The following is a 21,198-nucleotide window of genomic DNA, read 5'->3' as shown; positions in this document are numbered from 1 at the left end:
CCTCTCCCCTCAGACAAGAATTATGCTCCATTGTGATTGACAGGCCATGAATAGTGTCTGTTACTTCTATCAAGTGCTGATGAAAGGTCACCATCTGGAATCATTAGGCTGGATTTAGCCATCGTGGCAGGGTCCCAACCAAGGTCTCAAGAGTTGGGGGCAGATGGGAAGGTGACCCTGTTTTGACTGCAGAATCTAGTGGCAACTGTGCTAAAGCAAGGTTGCGACATGCTATGAGCACTAGGATGAGAGCAGTTGCTTAAATCAGCAGCAAATCCTTACATGGTGTCAGAACAAGGATAAACATGGAAGTCTTAAAATTCACAGATCATTTAAAACTATGCTAAAATATTGCACAAGTGTAGAAAGTGCAAAGAATTATTTGAGATTGATGCAAAACTTAAAGATTTTGGAAACAGCATTTGAGGGCGGCCCGGTGGCACAGTGGTTAGCACTGCTACCTCACAGTGCCGGGGACCCGGGTTCGATTCCTGGCTTGGGTCACTGTCTGTGCGGAGTCTGCGCGTTCTCCCCGCGTCTGCATGGGTTTCCTCCAGATGCTCCCGTTTCCTCCCACAGTCCAAAGATGTGCGAGTTAGGTTGATTGGCCATGCTAAATTGACCCTAGTTTCGGGGGCACTAGTAGAGTAAATATGTGGGGTTACGGGGATAGGTTGGGATTGTTGTCAGTGCGGACTTGATGGGCCAAATGACCTCCTTCTGCACTGTAGGAATTCTGTGGTTCTATTCTATGATTCTTAAGTGTATTTCTTTCAATTTAGAATATGGTATTTGCTCCTCATGATGCAGTCTCCTCAGCACTGGGGAGACCACAGACAGATTGAGTGATCACTTTGTGGAACACCTACATTCAATACGCAAGTATGGCCTTGAACTTCTGCTCGTTTGTCATTTTGATTCTCTGCCCACCCCCACTCTGACACGCTGTACTAACAAAACAGAGCAGAAGCTGGAGGAATAGCATATCGTCTTTCAGTTCCGAACCTTACAGCCTTCCAGACTCAATGTTGAGTTTGATCATTTCAATTCACGATCAGTCTTATTTTGTCAGACCTCCTCTGGATCCATCTTTTCTTTCTTCACTTGTCCTATTACCATTCCATTTTCCCCTCAACCATTATTCTTGTTGTCGTTTTAATCTTTCTACCTTCCCTATTGTTCGTTCCTCCCCTGTCCTCTTTCCCTGTCTCTGTATTTGATTCAAACCTGTTACATTTCTATTTTCTTCCAGGACTGATGGAAGATCTTTGACCTGAATCATTGAACATGAATTTCAAAGGGCCTCAAGGTTGGGATCCAGACGCCATCCTGAGATCCTGATGCTGAGTGACAAATGCTTAAGGCTGAACCAGACCGTTCACAATCTATTTTAATCTGAGCTGTGCTTCCGATCCCGTACCCTCTTTGTCACCAAAACTAGCAACTTCACCCCTGTGACATCACTCATTTCTACTCCTACCTTGGCCTATCTGCAGCTTAAAGCCTCACCCCAGCTTCTTTTTACCTCCAAACTCTTTCCTGGAGACTCTTCCACGCTCTGTAAACCTCACCCAAAGCTCTACTGCTATTATTCTAGCTCACGTTAAGTTTTGATCTCCAGTCACTAATACGTTTGCTCACCCACACTGACTCCTGGTCTCGCAATGCCTTGATTTTAAAATTCTCATCCCTGTGTTCAAATCCCTTCATTGCCTTTCTATATTTGAAACCGATTCCAACTGTATAACTGAGAACTCAGCATTCCTCCAGTTTTCGTTTCTTGTGCATTCCTGATTTTCTTCACCCCAGCACTGGGGGCTGTGCCTTCAGCTGCCAAGGTCCACCACAGGTCTCTGTGCTCTGCAATTCCCTCACTGAAACTCTGCACCTCTCTACTGCTCTAAACTCTTTAGAACCTACCTCTTTGAACACATTTCTGGTTGCCTACCCTAATAATGACCTCAGTGGGTCAGTGTCAAATATTGTTTGATAAGGCCCCAGTGGAGCAGTTTGGGACATTTTACCATGTTAAAGGTGTTTTATAAATGTAAATTGCTAATTGTGTGAATGGAGATAGCATAAAGGTGTCCGTAGCTGACTTCTATCACATAAGCACTAGAAAACAAGAGAATAAAGTTATATTATACTTGTATGGAGATCTGGAAAGACAGTACCTGGAGTATTGCAATATGTTCTGGGAAGGATGTATTGGCCTTCATCAGAATGATATCAGAGCTAAACGATTAAATGATGAGGACAGGCTGCAGAGACTTTGCCTGCAGTTCCTTGAATGTAGAAGACCAAGGCGTGATCAACTTGTGGTGCTTAAGATTATTAAAGGTTTTGAATCATAGAATCACAGAATCCCTACAGTGCAGAAGGAGGCCATTTGATCTAATGAACCTACACTGACAACAATCCCACCCAGGCCCTATACCCTGTAACACCACTTATTTACCCTGGTAAGCTCCCTGAAACTAAGGGACAATTTAGCATGGCCAATCAACCTAACCTGCACATTTTTGGACTGTGGAAGGAAACTGGAGCACCCGGACGAAACCCACACCGACACGGGGAGACCCAAGGCCAGAATCGAATCCAGGTACTTGGCGCTGTGAGGCAGCAGTGCTAACCATTGTGCCACCATGCTGTCCCATAGGACATAGGTAGGGTAAATTAGAGAAACAAAACTCTTTCCTCTGGTCAGAGTGTCCAGATCAAGGAGTATAAGCTTCAAATGACATTCAGCGATGATGTCAAGAAGTACTTCTTCACACGAGGTGTAGTAATAACCTGAAACTCTCTTTCCCCATTAAAAAAAATGGGGCAGTTAGGTTAGTTGAAAATTTGCAAACAGAATGATAGATTTGTGTTTAACAACAGTATTAAGGGTAACAGAACCACAGAGAGTAGATAGAGTTAAGATACAGATCAGCCATGATCGAACTGAATGGTGGACCAGGCTTAAGGGGCTGAATGACCCAGCCTTTTGACTATGCCATTCTTCCTGAAACATTAATTCCAAGTTCCTTGCAGTGGGCAATCAATAAAAGCATGAGAAGATGTGGAGTGCTTATCATTATGGCCCATTCCCACAGTTACAATTTCGATATGTTGGCTCTCCAGGTTCTATTAAACATTTTCAATTACTTTGGAAGGATTTCAAGCAGCAGTGTCAAATACCTGCTCCTCTGCGTTGGAACAGTTCAGTGCTTGTTTCTGTGTTAAGAGCATTTAACAGGGATTGTAATACACAAACAAAACTTCAAATGAAAAAATCCAAATATTAACCATAAAGCATAGAAACTATTGAGCATTTTGACTTAACTTGGTCCCAATCTCATTTGCTTTTGCCTAGCCAGAGACAGCAATGTAAATGCACAGCTGGAATTCGTAGAAATGTTGACTGTTTGGCAAGCCAAGTGTCTGGGAAGGCCACAGTAATTAAAGGGGAACTCAGCTGGGTACATATTAAGCAGATGCAGATCTGTTTATCGTTCCATGTAGGTTAATCAATGATGTAGTTATCCAATTAATAAAAAGTTATACCATATGGGAAGTTTAGCATCTTTGCCAGCTTGAGTCCAATCAGGTTTTGAGTTCGGGGGAGTGCATTCTCTTGTTAAGTCTTCATAAAAATGTTATTCTGTCATTTGCCAAGCATTAGTCCAGTTGATCTTATGCTAAAGTAATTGGTGCACAAGAAATGGCAGTCATTCAATGAATTGAAAAATACACTTGAACGATGACCTTGTGTGTAAAACACAATCCAATGCAAAAGTCAGGGCCAGAATTTTATATTGCTCAGGTGGGCACATGCACAACCCGGAAGTGCGTGAAATCACGCGAGAGGACGTTGGGTGCGTGTCCCGACATCATCACGTACTCACACCGTATTTCAGTCAGATGCGCGCCCGCTGACAATTCAGTGAGCAATTAGGCCCATTAAGGAATCAATTAAAAAGTGATTTCATGTGGCCCGTCTACCTTTATGGTTGGCGGGCGGGCCAATTGGCCAAGCTGCCTTCAGATTTTAGCTGCAACCTCGATCCAGAGCGGGGTGAAAGGTCAGGGTTGAAATAAAATGTAAAAGAATATCTGGGGACTGAGACTTCCTGAGTTCTGCTGTCAGGTGCTTGAATGTGCTGCCTAGACACAATTTGCGGCAGTTTTTTTATCATATCGAATGCGTAGAGGTCTGTAGCTCACTAAGACAGCAGTTGTCCATCTTGAGCAAGGCCATAAGAAGCCATAGTCCACACCATCCCTTTTCTTGGTGTCCGCCCTCTTTCTCCCCACTCCGCCTTTGGCAGCGCTGAGCTCTCTCAACATGCATTTCACGCTGGCTGTCTGCTGATTGGCCAGCCAGCCTAAAATTGAGTTCCTGGGCCGATCACGGCCAGAAACATATTTGTCTCTTTCGGAGATCGTGGCGCCCGTTTAAAAAGGTGTCCTGAACCTGGGATTTCCCTGTGTTGCTGGCATTTTCTGGCTCTATTCCGCCAGTGTGATGACGTGGGCGATGCCTGCAGTTTTTTTACAGACTGCTGCACAATGTGGTGAGTGAAGCATGCGAGCTGCACATCGGTTTTCATGCTTCAGTTGGCACTTTGAGCAAAAAGGGGAAAATTCTGCCTATTGGTTTTGAACATGACGCATTGAGCTTCTCTCCAGGGTCCCTTTCTTAGGACTGATGGGAATCACTGGAGAATAGGATTATATATTGGAGTGTAAAGAGGGGGTCGGGAAATTCTGGTTGGAATTTCTGGTATATATACTCTTATTATGATGATTCTCTCACAAATTGGCACAATCCCCAGGGCAGCTGCCCATCTCTATCTCTGTATCGCTGTGTCACAGATGCTACAATTAGCATGTTTAGATTATTAGTCAACAGAAATGCAAGAGATAATTTAAAGTTTTCCATTGTTTTCAACCCTCAATTTATGCTGGACAAAAAAATCTTAAATTAGGATGAGGAAAGATTTTCTTCCAGTTAAACGTGTGTTATAAAATTGAACACAAGACAAAAGTTGGAATACTTTGTGTAAACAGCACAGTGTATTTTCTATTAGTAACACCAACAGCCTCTCTTGTAAAAATATATCTTGAATATAACTTATATCTTTATAAAGCCTTGGCATTTGTGTGATCTGCATTTAGCTAACAACATCATAACCCTAGATAAAGTATTAACTCCAAGCCCAGTCTTTTGGAGCATTTCAATCTTTAAGGAAAGCATCAAATTATATTTATCCATTGAACTGTGTTTTATTGTATTAAATTTTGCAAAACATGTGTTTTTTTATTTTGTCATTATCCCTACTTTACAACTAAAAATTTTACACTAAGAAAATTGGTCGATGGAAACAGTACAGAAAGCACTTTGAGCAATCTGTTATAAAAGCATAAATGATAAACAAGAATCCATACTCATTCCAAATTACACCACAGTTCCCTAAAAGTGGCAACACAGGTGGCCAAGGTGATTAAGAAAGCATATGGCATGCTTGCCTTCATCAGCCAGGGCATTGAGTACAAGAGTTGGGAAATCATGTTGCAGCGATAAAATCTTAGTTAGGCCACATTTGGAGTATTGCGTGCAGTTCTGGTCACCACACTACCTGAAGGACATGGAAGCCATGGAGGCAGTGCAAAGAAGGTTCACCAGGATGTTGCCTGGCCTCAAAGGCAATTATGAGGAGAGGTTGAATAAACTAGGATTGTTTTCATTGGAAAGATGGAGGCTGAGGGGAGAGCTGATAGAGGTCTACCAAATTATGAGAGGCATAGGTGGATAGTCAGAGACTTTTTCCAAGGGTGAAAGTGTCAATTACAAGGGGCACAGGTTCAAGGTGAGAGAGGAAATGTTTGAGGGAGATGTGCGGGGGAAGCTTTTCACACAGAGAGTGGTGGTCGCTGGAATAAAGCTGTGGTGGAAGCAACATTTAAGAGGCATCTGGATGTGTACATGAATAGGGAGGGAATAGAAGGATACGGACTGAGTAAGAGCAGAAGGATTTTTTTTGTTTAGTTAGGGCATCATGATCGGCACAGGCTTGGAAGGCTGAAGGGCCTGTTTCTGTGCTGTACTGTTCTTTTTTGTTTGTTCTCGTTGTTCTTGAAATCAGATCAGCTTATGAACTTCTATAAATGCTGAATTGATGTTAGATCTTCTCAGGTGGGGCAAAGCTTGCATTAACCCAGTCAAAAGTCAATGTTTTCATTTTAAATATGGGCACAAGAATTTATAATGGTAAAGGTATGACAACATGATGTCAGGTTTTGTAAGTGGGAAGTGCAGGTACACCTTCTCAAAACCAGCTGCCTCAAAACTGGAATTGTCAGAAAAACAGGACATATTTAGACTGTGCCATGCATATTTTTTATATATTTTACTCAATTATAATTCGCTTACCTGGACAATTTGACTTGGCACCACTTTGCATTGGACTAGCTATCTGCTTAGCCGCTTAGACATTGCTCTATTCCTGCACTCCGAATAACCCTTCATAGAATTTCATAAAATCCCTATAGTGCAGAAGGAAACCATTTGGCCCATCAAGTCTGCATTTTCTTATAAAGCATCCCACCCATGCCCTATCCCTATAACCCCACGTAATTACCCTGCTAATCTCCTAACCTGCACCAAGAGGTAATTTACCATGGCCAATCCACTGAATCTGCATATCTTTGGACTGTGGAAGGAAACTGGAGCACCAGGAGGAAACCCACACAGGCACGGGGAGAACGTGCAAACTCCACACATCTAGTCACCCAAGGCTGGAGTGGAACCTGAGTCCCTAGCGCTGCGAGGCAGCAGTTCTAAACCTGGACCCCCAAACACCATCCCACGCCCCCACCCCCCCCCAACCCACCCCCCCCCAACCCACCCCCCCCTGCCCCCCCACAACCCCCCCACCCCACAACTCAGATTTGGTAAAATCCAAAATCCGGCATGGCTTCTATCCAGAGGTTGCCATTTTAGAAAGAGAGTGTTGTATGTGTGAAACATTTAATGAAATACATTTAGATTATTGACATATTGTTACTGAGCTGCCACTCTTCTTGGCATGAAAGTTCAACATTTTTATGATGGTTGGATTGGTTGTCAGAGGTCAGAAGATTATTTTTTTGTTGGAACAAGCTTAACTTTCTTCCTTCCAGGCTTCAGCTTTGAGACAAAAATAAAACCCGACCGTCACTGGGCCAATGCCTCACCTTAAATAGACCAAACCAGAAGGTGAGTTTATCAAATCACCACACACTCTTACTGAAAGCTGGGAATTTTTTCATTCCGATGCACAGCAAAAAGATTCAATGCTCTTTTATGAATTAATTCATAGTGTCATTGCGTTTAACAAGTCAAACAATTCTTTTCCAACATTGCTGAGAAATATTGACACACACTCATACCAAGGTCACTGCACAGATGATAATATTTCTCAATTAGCCACTGACACTTGGCAGGTACAATAAATGCAGGGTTTTTTTACATGGGATTTTTAAAAACACTAATATCTGAAGTGATGTATTGAAGTGGGTCATTTATCCAAGTGTACTTTCTTTGAAGAAAACCTTTTTTCAAAAACTTAAAGACCAGAAAATGCTAGAAACACTTAGTAGGCCTGGCAGCATCTGTGGAGGGAGAAAGCAGAGTTACTGAGCTCAATTTTCCAGACGCCTTAAGGACCCTGAGGTATGGGCTAGATGAGGTACCAAGCTCAAAGTTTCCAGCATTGAGACCAGGGGCACAATCTTTCGGGTGATGGCCCCTCATTGGCTACCTCTGCATTCACCATCCTATTAAGGAGGGTAGGTGGGCTCCTGATGCGGTAGGCCCAATCAGAGGGCTTTTAGCTTTGGAGGTTTGGCAGCTCCACCATGGCAACTGGTCACTGCTGAGGTAGGTCAAGGACTGTAAGGGTGCCACAAGATGGAGGTACTCCACAGAGGTGCCCTTGCTGGCCAATGCAGAAAGGCTTCACAGAAGACTCCTGAAACCAGTAAAAGCTTTAAAGTGGGGAAGGAAGCCATCTGCAGGCCTTTTCTCACTGGTCTCAACCCCATTGCTTCACCATTGGGACATGGAGCTCCCAGCTCTAATGGACCCCAAGCCTGGTGCCAAAGGGCCACCTCAATTGAGCTGGCAGCCTCTGCACATGGCAAGGGGCCACTCCAATGTCATAAATACTGGTAACAGTACAAAATGGACCCTAACTGGGGCATTAGTTGAATTAATTGGCTGTCTGCCCCCTGGGCTGGGTAGCCAATAATTCTCAGCCTGTCCCTGGGAAAAGTTGCCAGGATGGGACTGCATCAGGAAGCAGACCTGATATGGTTCCCTGATATTTTCCCTGCCTCACCATCTCCAATCCTCAGGACCAGGATAATTCAGCCTGACGTCTCAGGTTGCCGACCTTTCACCCAATCTAGTAAATGCTTTGATTAAGTGAATGAAAGAGGAAGGCAGGAGGAGGAACAAAAGGGAAGGCTGTGATAGGGCTGAGGGCAGGAGAGATGAAATGACTAAAGGTTTCACTGCGAATGGCCAAAGTGAGTGGTAATGGGATTAGTAAATAAACAAAATATCTCATGGGGAGATGTGAATGGCAGAATGTGAAGTTGTTCGTTTTGGAAGGGAGAACAAAAGAGCAGAGTATTATTTAAATGGGAAAAAAAACCGCAGAAAACTGCAACACAAAGGGACTTGGGATACTTGTGCATGAAACACAGAAAGCTAGCACACAGGTACAGCAGGTAATCAGGAAGCCTAACAGAATGTTAGTCCCTATTTCAAAAGGGTTGAAGTATAAGAGGAGGGAAGTCTTGCTGCAAATTCACAAGATATTGGTGAGACCACATCTGCAGTATTGTGAGCAGTTTTGGTCCCCTTATTTAAGGAAAGATTATGGGCAGTATTTTATGAGAAAAATTCTAAGTGCCCAGCCAACATGAAAATGGGAGAGTTGCAGATCTGTTTTTTGGGTGAGTTTTACACCCAATCCTGTGCACATAGTGGTTTAAAAAATGGGCTGGACTGTTTCTAGCTACTACAGGCAGTGGGTGGGGCTAAAATCATCTGACGGTAGTAGAGGGAGCTATTGCGCAAGTGCATACCTCTGTAGCTGCACATGCGCAATAGCAAAAGCAGAGGCCTGACAGAGAGAGAAAGAGAAAGCTGTCAGACCTCTGCCATTGCAGCCTCAGCCCAATCCATGGCCCCACTGCCACCCAGACCAATTGCCCCCCCCCCCTCCCTCCACCACAGGTCACAATGCAGAGCGGAGATGGGCCCCCTCCCCTCTCATTGATCTCCGACAGAATGCACAGCGGCCCCCTTATTCCCTCCCTCCACCAATCGCAATGCAGAGTGGCAGCACCTCCACCACCCCCATCGATCACCGGCAGAATGCATAGCGGTCCCCCCTCACTGATTAGACCACCCCAACCTGGCCCCACCCCCTCCAGACTCCCCCCCCTCAAGGCCCTGCCTCCTCCAAGCCCCATTCCCATAGCCATGCCCCCTTCAGGTCTCACCATCTTCATCCCTGCCCGTTGGCACTGCCCAGTGGACATTGCCAAGGTGCCAGGCTGTCAGTGTCAAGGTGCCAGAATGGCATGGCCAGGCTGGCACTCCCCTCACCACCCCCCAACCCTTTGCTCTCAGCCTCCCTGGGAGGCCTCAATGGCCTCTGGTTCTACCAGCATGGGCAAAGCGACTGTTCCCCCATTCGTGGGGAGCAGGTCTTTTCCTCGCTGAAGAGAACCTTTCCTGGCGAGTCCATAAAGGCCATAAAGTCCATAAAGCGAGCCCACATGATTGAGTGCCAACCTCACTAAACACATGTTAATGAATATTAGAATAAATTTAAATAATATATTCAGACTCTCACCAGAAATGGGCGAGCAGCTGACTCTATAATTCCCTACAGTGCAGAAGGAGGCCATTCAGCCCATTGAGTCTACACTGACAACAATCCCACCCAGGCCCTATCCCCACAACCCCATGTATTTACCCTACTAGTCCCCCTAACATTAAGGGGCAAATTAGCATGGACAATCCACCTAACCTGCACATCTTTGAACTGTATGGGGAAACCGGAGCACCCAGAGGAAACCCATGCAGACATGAGGAGAATGTGCAAGCTCCACACAGACAGTGACCCGAGATCGGAATTGAACCCGGGTCCCTGGCGCTGTGAGGCAGCAGTGCTAACCACTGTGCCACCTTGCCACCCCTTGCCAGAAATTCGGTTCTCTTAAGATCGCGAGAGCCAAGAAATCGGACATGATCCTGATTTCTCAACTTTCGCATGATTTTACCAGTTTGCTCTGCCCATTGATGGGCAGGATAAACCAGTAAAATATGCCCAATATTTAACTGGAGGCAGTTCAGAGTAGGTTCACGAGGATGATTGCCAGTCTGGAGGGATTGTCTTATGAGGAAAGGTTAAACAGATTGGGACTCAACTCATTGGAATTTAGAAGAATGAGAGGTGATCTCATTGAAACATATCGGATTCTTAAGGGGTTTGACAAAGTAAATGCTGAGAGGTTGTTTCCCCTCATGGGGGGGTCTAGGACCAGAGGGCATAGTCTCAGAATAAAGGCACGACAATTTAAGACTGAGATGAGGAGGAATTCTTCTCTCAAAGGATTATGAGTCTTTGGAACTCCTTGCCACAGAGAGCTGTTGGTCCAGAGCCCTTGACCTGAACTCTCTCGCCTCGCCCACTCCAGAATCAACACGGGCGAGGCTCCCAGAACGGAAATATCCATTGGCCTCAGGGGGGATTTTACAATCTCGCCCGAGGAAGACCTTAAAATCCCACCTCTTGTGTATATTTAAGGCTGAGATAGATTGATTTTTGATCAGTAAGGGAATCAAGGGATACGGGTAAAGGGCAGGAAAGTGGACCTGGAAAATGTGAATTCAGCCATTATCCTACGGAATGGCAGAGCAGACTTGAGGGGCAAATGGCTGACTCCTGTTCCTATTTCTTATGGTTTTATAATCCTGAATAGCTTCCAGGAGTGAAAAAAAGAAAAAAAAGGGGGATAAACGAGAAAAATATCAAACCAAATGGAGAACTGAAACAAAATGGGATAGAGGATATGATCCAAAATTGTTTGACCCTGTATTAAGTCCATAAGGAATGTAAAGTGGCGCGTCAACAGATAAGGGGGCCGATTTTACCAAATCGGTTCTAAATGCCGGGCGCGGTTGTAAATCAGACCCGCGCCCGGCAGCCGTGCTCCAGCGCCCCCATACGCCTTTTTTCGGCGCGGGTCCAGTGGGCAGGGCCTAGTGCATTTGCATCTGTCGGAGACCCAAACTGCGCATGCGCAGTTCGAGGCCGTCAGCACTCAGCGCGCCTAAGCGTGAAAGTCAAAGGCAGCGCTAACAGCGCTGCTGTCTGCGCTGCCTTTGACTTTCCCTGGTGATTGGGGGGGGGGGGGGGGGTGGGTTGGGGGGGGGGGGGTTGTGGGGGGGGTGGGAGGGGTGGTGGGTTGTGGGGGGGGGTCGGATGTGACGTCTCTTCCCTGAGGGTGGGTGGGGGGGTGGATAGGGGGGGGTGGGGGGGTAGGGGGGGGGATGTGACGTCTCTTCCCTTGGGGGGTGGGGGAATGTGATGTCTCCGCCCCCCCCCCCCCCCAGGGGCAGAGACGTCACATCCCCCCCTACCCCCCCCTCAGGGAAGAGACGTCACATCCCCCCACCCCCACCCCCTCAGGGAAGAGACGTCACATCCCCCCCACCCCCACCCCCTCAGGGAAGAGACGTCACATCCCCCCCTAACCCCCCCCCCCCCCCTCCTCAGGGAAGAGACGTCACATCCTCCCCCTACCCCCCCCCCCCCCCACCCCCCCAGTGAAGAGACATCACGTCCCACACCTCCCCACCCCCCCTCAGGGAGGAGACGTCAAATCCCCCCCCACACTCAGGGATGAGACGTCACACCCCCCCCCTACCTCCCCCCCTCAGGGAAGAGATGACACATCACCCCCCTACCCCCCTGTCCTCAGGGAAGAGATGTCACCCCCCCCCCAGTGAAGAGACGTTATCCTACCCATCAGGACCCCCAGAGCAAGGCCAGGATCCAGGATGGCAAGATGCTTTCGACGGACACCAGCGATCAAGGTAGGTCGGGGGCCCGGGGGCTCCGATTCCGGGGGGCGGGGGGAGGGGGGGCGGCTGCTGGCAGGGCCTGCGTCCCGGGGTGGTCTGACCGCGGGGGGGGGGGGTGGGCTGCCGGGGTGATTCGCGGGGGCGAGTCCGTGAAGGGTGGTCGGGGGCGATTCGGCGGTTCAGTTGCTGAGTTGAAGCCCTATCGGACTTGAATTCAGCAACACGGTAAATGCGCGGGTGTCGATCGGATCGGAGCCTCGTAAAGTGGGAATCCTTGGGTAAGTTGCGCGCGGGCTTCATTATGCCGATTTAAATGCCTGCTGGCCGATTCGGGCACGCGCCGGATCGGCCATTGGTAAAGGCGCGATTGGCCTTGGGTCGGGTCTGTACTGCGTTTTAGGCCCGACGCCCAACTTTACCACGATTTCGCGCCCGAAAACGGGCGCATAATTTTCGTAAAATCGGGCCCAAGGTGTCGTTCCTTGACTTGCATTGAGTCTCATTGGAACACTGTAGCAGGCCAAGGACAGAAAGGTCAGAGTGGAACCAAGTGGAGAATGAAAACGATGGTGGCTGGAAGTTTGTGGTCACATGTGTAGATTGAGTGGACATGCTCCATAAATCAGTCACCCAGTCCGCATTTCATCTCCCTAGTGTAGATGAGACCATATATTATATAACGGATGGAGCATACTAAATTGAAAGAACTACAAATAAATCACTATTTTTCCTGAAAGGAATGTTTGAGGCCTTTGACAGTAAGAAGGGTGACATTAAAAAGGAGAGGTATTGCATCTCCTATGCTTGCTTGGAAAGATGCCACAAGAAGGGAAGGGATATGGAGGGTGACTGAGAAGTGGATCGGGGTATCATGGAGTGAACAGTCCCTTCAGAATGCTGAAAGAGGAAGCAATCGGTTCAGTGGAGCAAGGAGAGGCTGAAATGATGAGTCTATCAGCTCATTCCTCTTCTGGGAAAGAGGCAGGAGCAGGCTGATCATGTTGGGGGTTCTATGAGGTGGGAGGCTGTCGTGAAGGCAGATCTCCAGAAGCAATGAGAAAGATGAGCTGCTCCTTGTGAGCTCGTGTTAAGCTTCATTGAAACATTGCAGGAGGACAAGGGGAGAAAGGTCAGAGTGGGAGCAGGGTGAAGGATCAAAGCGACAGGCAATAGGAATTTTGGGGTCATGCTTGTGGACTGAGTGGAGGGGTTCTGCAATGTTGTCACCCAGTCTACGTTTGGTCTCCCCACCTCATGAGCAGAGATGAAAACATTTCCCAATTCACCTCTCCGCCCTCTAGCCTGTCAAAGAACTGTCCTTCCATTCTCTTCCTTTTATCTTCTTGTGGTGAACCATCGTTGGTTCCCACTGGATAGTACTGAGCCAGGGTCTGGCCAGTACTACAAGGATGTACATATGTTGCTGTTGGGTTAGGGATGGGTTGTGCTACTTGTTGCTGTTGGGGTTAGGGTGGGGTTGTTACACCTTTGTATTGTAGTGTTGTGGTACATCCCAGTCGGGCTCCGCCTCCTGGGAGAGGTATAAAGGTCCCTGCTCTGGCTGGGACCCCTCAGTCTGAGATCGTGTATATAATTGTTGGCTGCTTCGTTACAGCAAATAAAAGCCTTTATTTCCTGAGCATCTAGCCTCGTGTATGATAACGCGCATCAATTTTATTTCCTGTTGTTAAACTCTCGTCGAAGAAAAAAAAAAGAGAGTATGGAGCAGATACTGAAGCCGGAACGCCTTACACTAGATCCACGTGCGGTGGGCGCCTCTAACACCTTTGATCACTGGCTGAAGTGTTTCGAAGACTACCTGGCAGCCTCCGCAGCGGTCACCACAGATGATGACAGACTCCGGGTCCTCCATGCGAGGGTAAGCGACACTGTCTACCTCGCGATCCGTGCGGCCACCGATTACACAAAGGCCCTCGAGCTTCTGAAGAAACGTTATATCAAACCGCCCAATGAAATACACGCTCGTTACCTCTTAGCCACTCGACGACGGCAGTCTGGCGAAACGATGGAGGAATATGCGAACGAGCTCCTACAGCTAGCCAGGGGCTGTAACTGCAAAGCTGTGTCGGCTGAGCAGAGTATGAACGACCTCGCCCGAGATGCGTTTGTGGCGGGAGTCGGATCGTCGTACATTCGACTTAAACTACTGGAGAAAGGTAACCTTGACCTTACCCAGGCAATCGAGCGAGCGGAGATGCTGGAGACGGCCTCCAAAAGCCTAGTATTGTATCCGGAAGACCACGTGGAGACAACGTGGCAGGAGCAGTCGCCAATCCCTCCTCGTCCCTCGGGTTCGAAATGCTGCGTAATGACGTGCTCACACTCGGGCCAGACGACGGCAGCAGCTCCAGGCGGCCCGCGGTGTTACTTCTGTGGGGGAGCGAAGCATACTCGGCAACGGTGTCCCGCTAAAGCTGTGTTGTGCTCCGCCTGCGGTAAGAAGGGGCACTATTCGAAAGTGTGCCGATCTAAATCTAGGAATGGCAGTGCGGCCTGCGATTCTTCAGAGCCCGGCTCTTCGTCGTCGAAATCATCGAGGGGTTCGTCCACGTGCGAGGCCAGGACGACGCCATTACGGTCGACGGAGTCGGAGGTGTGTGACCACCAGGGGCCGCTGAGTTTGGCGCCATCACCCATGTGTGACCTATGGGAGCGGCCATGTTGGTCGGCACCGACCGCGAACGACCAGCAGGGGTCCTCCTCGTCGATTTCAGCTGCCTGCAGTGGCGCTCATGAACCAACGGTGGCGTCGATCATCCTGGACCAGGCCAAGCCTCATAGGCTTGACAAATCTATGATGAACATCCAGGTAAATGACCACGTGGTTTATTGTCTGTTTGACAGCGGGAGCACTGAGAGCTTTATCCACCCAGACACTGTGAAGCGGTGTGGACTCCGGATTCAACCTGCCAAACAGACAATTTCTATGGCATCGAGGTCCCGGTCTGTCACCGTGCTAGGGAGTTGCGTGGTAACTTTGAAGGTGCAAGGCACAGTTTACGAGCGTTTCAAGCTCCTAGTGTTGCCGTACCTTTGCGCGCCAATACTTCTCGGACTAAACTTCATGGTCCACTTGAGGAGTGTAACCCTACAGTACGGTGGGCCACTCCCTTCACTGTCAGTGGGAGAACCACAGCAGCCTCCAAATTGCCCAACGCGCCCTGCCTGTAGCCTCTCGACGCTGAAGATCACCACACCCTCCCTGTTCCAGAATCTTGTGCCAGGCTGCAAGCCCATTGCGACTAAAAGTAGGCATTACAGCGCTGAGGATCAGATCTTCATTCGATCTGAGGTTCAGCGGCTCCTCAAGGAAAGGATCATACAACCCAGCGCTAGTCCGTGGAGGGTGCAGGTCGAGGTGGTCAAGAGCGGGAACAAACCCTGGATGGTCATTGACTATAGTCAGACGATTAATCGATACACGCAGCTGGATGCGTATCCCCTCCCGCGCATATCTGATATGGTCAATCAGATTGCGCAGTACCAGGTGTTCTCCACCATAGACCTCAAGTCTGCCTACCATCAACTCCCCATTCGCCCAGAGGACCGACAATACATGGCTTTTGAGGCGGATGGTCGCTTGTATCACTTTCTCAGGGTTCCCTTTGGTATCACCAATGGGGTCTCGGTCTTCCAGCGTGCTATGGACCGAATGGTGGACCAGAACGGGCTGCGGGCTACCTTCCCGTACCTGGATAATGTCACCATCTGCGGCCATGACCAGCAGGACTACGACACGAATCTCCTGAATTTCCTACGCACTGCATCTCGCCTGAACCTGACCTACAACAGGGAGAAGTGTGTGTTTCGTACGCGCCGTCTAGCCATCCTAGGATACGTGGTGGAAAACGGGGTCATTGGCCCTGATCCAGACCGTATGCGCCCCCTTTCTGAACTTCCCTTGCCTGCTAGTACAAAAGCACTGAGAAGATGCTTAGGCTTCTTCTCTTATTATGCGCAGTGGGTTCCCAATTACGCAGACAAAGCCCGTCCGCTCATTAAGTCCACTACATTTCCCCTAACGCCAGAGGCCCGATTGGCCTTCGATAAATTAAAAGCCGACATCGCGAAAGCTACGATGCATGCTGTTGATGAGTCCATCCCCTTTCAGGTGGAGAGCGATGCATCTCATTTCACCCTGGCCGCCACACTTAACCAGGCGGGCAGGCCCGTCGCATTTTTTTCCCGACCCTCCAAGGCCCCGAAATCCGGCATTCAGCGGTGGAAAAGGAGGCCCAGGCCATTGTGGAGGCCGTCAGGCACTGGCGCCATTACTTGGCGGGAAAACGGTTCACCCTGATCACGGACCAGCGGTCCGTGGCATTCATGTTTAATAACACGCAGAGGGGCAAGATCAAGAATGACAAGATCTTGCGGTGGAGAATTGAACTCTCCACCTATAACTATGACATCATGTACCGTCCAGGGAAACTCAATGAGCCCTCGGATGCCCTCTCACGTGGAACATGCGCCAGTATACAGGAGGACCGTTTGCAGGTTCTCCATAATGACCTATGCTATCCTGGGGTCACTCGGCTCTACCACTTTATAAAAGCCCGCAACCTACCCTACTCGGTGGAGGACGTCAGGTCCGTAACAAGAAGCTGTCGGGTTTGCGCGGAATGCAAACCGCACTTTTACCGACCTGACCGGGCACATTTAGTCAAGGCCACTCGTCCCTTCGAGAGACTGAGTGTCGATTTTAAGGGCCTCCTTCCCTCAACAGATCGGAATGTGTACTTCCTCAATATCATTGACGAGTACTCTAGGTTCCCTTTTGTTGTTCCCTGCTCTGATACATCCGCTGCCACGGTATCAAGGCATTCCGTGATCTCTTTACCCTGTTTGGGTACTCCGGCTACATTCACAGCGACAGGGGCTCGTCGTTCATGAGCGATGACTTGAGGCAATTCCTGCTCTCATACGGGATTGCCTCTAGTAGGACCACGAGCTACAACCCTAGGGGTAACGGACAGGTGGAACGCGAGAATGCTACAGTCTGGAAGGCTGTCTTACTGGCGTTGAAGTCAAAAAGCCTTCCAGTCTCCCGTTGGCAAGAGGTGCTCCCTGATGCGCTCCATTCTATTCGCTCACTCCTGTGTACGGCAACCAATGCTACTCCCCATGAGAGGATGTTCTCATTCCCTCGGAAGTCTTCCTCGGGGACCTCATTACCGTCTTGGTTGACGTACTCAGGACCCGTCCTCCTGCGGCGACATGTAAGGGCCCGCAAGTCCGACCCGTTGGTCGAACAGGTCCATCTCCTCCACGCCAACCCTCAGTATGCCTATGTGGCATACCCTGACGGGCGAGAGGACACGGTCTCAATCCGAGACCTGGCGCCAGCAGGGGACGTAGCAACCCCTGTCGCTCCCATACCCCCTGTTACAAACCCCTTAACTCTTGTTTCTCCCCCGGACACGGCGTGGGCAGCATCGGGACCATTGCTTAACCCTTTTACTCCCGTGTACAGCTTGCCTGAATCCAGAGGATGGTCGCCACTTCAGGGCGTGTCGGGACTCCATGGACTACCGTCACCTCAGGGTCAACCGGCCTGTGAGTCCGTGGAAGAACAGCTGGACGTCGACTTGGAGAGAACGCCACCGCAAGTGCCTACTCCGGTGTCACCGCCGGTATTGAGGAGGTCACAACGACGGTGCGGTCCCCCTGACCGTCTGAACTTATAGACTGATGACATTTTATTCTCTTTTTTGTACCCCACCGGCCTTTGTTCTCAAAGGAGGGGTGAATGTGGTGAACCATCGTTGGTTCCCACTGGATAGTACTGAGCCAGGGTCTGGCCAGTACTACAAGGATGTACATATGTTGCTGTTGGGTTAGGGATGGGTTGTGCTACTTGTTGCTGTTGGGGTTAGGGTGGGGTTGTTACACCTTTGTATTGTAGTGTTGTGGTACATCCCAGTCGGGCTCCGCCTCCTGGGAGAGGTATAAAGGTCCCTGCTCTGGCTGGGACCCCTCAGTCTGGGATTGTGTATATAATTGTTGGCTGCTTCGTTACAGCAAATAAAAGCCTTTATTTCCTGAGCATCTAGCCTCGTGTATGATAACGCGCATCACTTCTCTCACTTGCTCAAAACCTATGACATTTCTAACTTTTCCCAGTTCTGATGAAAGATCACAGAATTGAAAGGTTAACTATGTTTCTCTCATCCCAGATGCTGCCAGACCTGTTGAGTATTTTCTGTTTTTATTTCAGATTTCCAATGACTGTAGTATTTTGCTTGCATATTCATCTTTAAAAAAAATCTGCCACGTTAATTGCACCTTGTTGAAAGGATTAAGAAAGTACCAGACATTGCATGTGTTGGTTCAGCTGGGCAGGGCTGGTCAAAAACATTCTATGATCGATGTACTTTCCATCTAAATGCTAATTTTTAACCCGCTGGCCTGCGACAACAAGTAGAGTGCAAGCCAAAGCTATTTAGCTATCTGCCATGGTTAAATTTGCTTATGATGCTGACTTTTATAGCAACAATGGTATTCATCAGTCAGCAAAGACACTGCAAGACAGATCTCTTGATTTCTAATGCTGCATGGTCTATGCATATCCTTAACGTTCTCTTATTCGGTTCTTTCAGAATCTGTGCAGGACAGCAGCAGATAGGAGTGAGAAGGAAGGAAAATTATGGCTGGGATTTTCTGACCCTGTCGCGGCAGGACTGGCTGAGGGAGATCTGGCGTCCCATCCAAAAGTCCATTGACTTTCAGCATGGCCAGGCAATGCTCACAACAGGCAGGGCCGGAAAACCCCACGTTATATGTCAGGTTAGTCTGGGATCTCAAGCAATGAGAAGCAATGATCTAAGAGGGTGGCTGTAATAATATGTCTTTAAGGATTATCAGCATGACATCACTAGAAGGGAATGAGTCAGGTGATCAAGTCTTAGTTTCCCTTTTGCCCTGAGCAGAATGCACGCACAGCTCTGGTATCTTCAAGCTTTAAATGATCAATAACAGAAACCACAAACACTTGACGCCACTTAATCTGGTGTAAATAAACATTGTGTGCTTGACAACAGAGGTCAGAAAGCTAGGGCTGTCAATCAAGGAATATTTCCCCTGGGACACAGCTGTTTCAACAAGTGTAATGGATTTCTGGGGTCTCATCCAAGCATAAGAATATATAATTCAATTATATATAATCTATCATAATATACATAATGTAACAAATATGTATGAGAAAAATAAACGTACATATAAATAAACATAAACATGCATCCATAATACATAGGGACGGCATGGTGGCACAATGGTTAGCACTGCTGGCTCACAGCACCACGGTCCTGGGTTCAATTCCACCTTGGGCAACTGTCTGTGTGCCGTTTGTATGTTCTCCCTCTGCGTGGGTTTCTTCGAATGCTCCGGTTTCTCTCACAGACCAAAGATGTGCGGGTTAGGTTGACTGGCCATGCTAAATTGCCCCTTAGTGTCCAGTAGGATATGGGAATTAATGGGGTAAATAAGTGGGGTTAAGGGAGAAGGGCCTGAGTAAGATGCTTTGTTGGAGAGTCAGTGCAGACTCAATAGGCCGAATGGCCTCCTTCTGCAGTGTAGGGATTCTATATAATTACACCAAAGTCTCCAGGGTGAGTATGTAAAAATGTGGCTACCACTAGTGTACTGCAGAAATTCACCAAGGTTAGCTTGACAGCAACTAGCCCTGTGACCTCTACACTCAAGAAGGATGAGAGCAGCAATTCAGTTGTATTTCTGGTGGAACAATTACTCTCAAGTCACATATTATCCTAACTTGTACGTACAATGCCACTTTCATCCTTCATTACTGTGTCAAAATCCTGGAATTTCTCACCCACAATGATGGAGGTCATGATGGAGGTCATGACCCCTCAATCACTCTGAAGTCAGTCAGTTCTGCATTTCAAAACTCCACCTAAATTGACCACAAGTAAATTGTGTGTCACAGTTTTAAATCCGATGCGAAAGACAGTGTGGCATCGGAGGACATTACAATGGCTGTGCTGTGTCAAGTCAACCAAATTAGACTTTATCCTCTCCTTCCCCCACCTATCTACCTGGTATCTTCCCCCTTCATTATTAATACCATGATGGGAGCACCATCAGCACACAAACTTCAGTGATTCAAGGAGAATGGTCATAACCATCTTCTCAACACAACTACTGCTGAGTCATGAATGAAACTTGCCCGTGTTGACCATATCTCATAAACAGATATTTAAAAGTGTCAGTAAAGGAGATATTCATCGACTTCAGGAAGCATAGTGGAGGACATGCCCCAGTCTCCATCAACAGCGATGAAGTGGAAATGGTCGAGGGGTTCAAGTTTCTAGGTGTTGAGATCACCAACAGCCTGTTCCGGTCCCTCCCACCAACATCTCTACTTCCTCAGGAGGCTAAGGAAATTTGGCATGTCCACCACAACTCTCACCAACCTTTACAGATGCACCATGGAGAGCATTCTTCCTGGTTGTATCACAGTTTGGTATGGCTCCTGCTCTGTCCAAGACCACAAGAAACTACAAAGGGTTGTGAATGTAGCCCAGTCTGTCACGCAAATCCACCTCCTATTCATTGACTCTGTCTACACTTCCCATTGCCTTAGAAAAGCTGCCAACATCATCAAGGACTCCATACACCCCAGATACACTCTCTTCCACCTTCTTCTGATGGGAAAAAGATACAAAAGTCTGAGGTCGCATACCAGGAACAGCTTCTTCTCTGCTGCCATCAGACCTTTGAATGGACCTCTCTCTACAACCTAGCTATGACTGTACATTACATTCTGCACCCTCTCCTTTCCTTCTCCCCATGTACTCTATGAACAGTATGCTTTGTCTGTATAATACTTTTCACTGTATCCCAATACATGTGACAATAATAAATCAAATAAACGAACAAGAAATCTTGGGCAATTCACTCCGTTATTTCCTGAAAGAACCCGATTCAATTCTTCAGGCAGTGCACGTCTACTAGAAATCAATGTTGGCTCTCCTTAATTAACCCATATTTTCTATGTGCATATTAATTTTATCTCATGTTATTGT

At 48.0% G+C, this 21,198-nt stretch overlaps 1 protein-coding gene across 2 annotated transcripts in view; it reads left to right on the top strand.

Annotated features, from left to right (window-relative positions):
• The first annotated feature begins 12,300 nt into the window (after positions 1 to 12,300).
• Positions 12,301 to 21,198, top strand: part of LOC144492260 (ninjurin-1-like) — a 129,241-nt gene continuing 120,343 nt past the window's right edge. The window contains exons 1-2 of one of the 2 annotated variants that reach the window (XM_078210253.1): positions 12,301 to 12,411; positions 18,754 to 18,940. In XM_078210253.1, coding sequence (XP_078066379.1) covers positions 18,885 to 18,940 — 56 coding nt within the window. In that variant the 5' untranslated portion in view covers positions 12,301 to 12,411; positions 18,754 to 18,884. Of the gene's footprint in view, positions 12,412 to 18,753; positions 18,941 to 20,756; positions 21,020 to 21,198 lie in introns of those variants that run through there. The other variant, XR_013497569.1, reaches the window with a different exon arrangement.

Source organism: Mustelus asterias, chromosome 4, assembly GCF_964213995.1.
Source record: "Mustelus asterias chromosome 4, sMusAst1.hap1.1, whole genome shotgun sequence".
Lineage (NCBI taxonomy): Eukaryota > Metazoa > Chordata > Chondrichthyes > Carcharhiniformes > Triakidae > Mustelus > Mustelus asterias.
The sequence above is the reverse complement of the archived record's forward strand: the minus strand, read 5'-3'. Positions and strand labels throughout refer to the sequence as shown.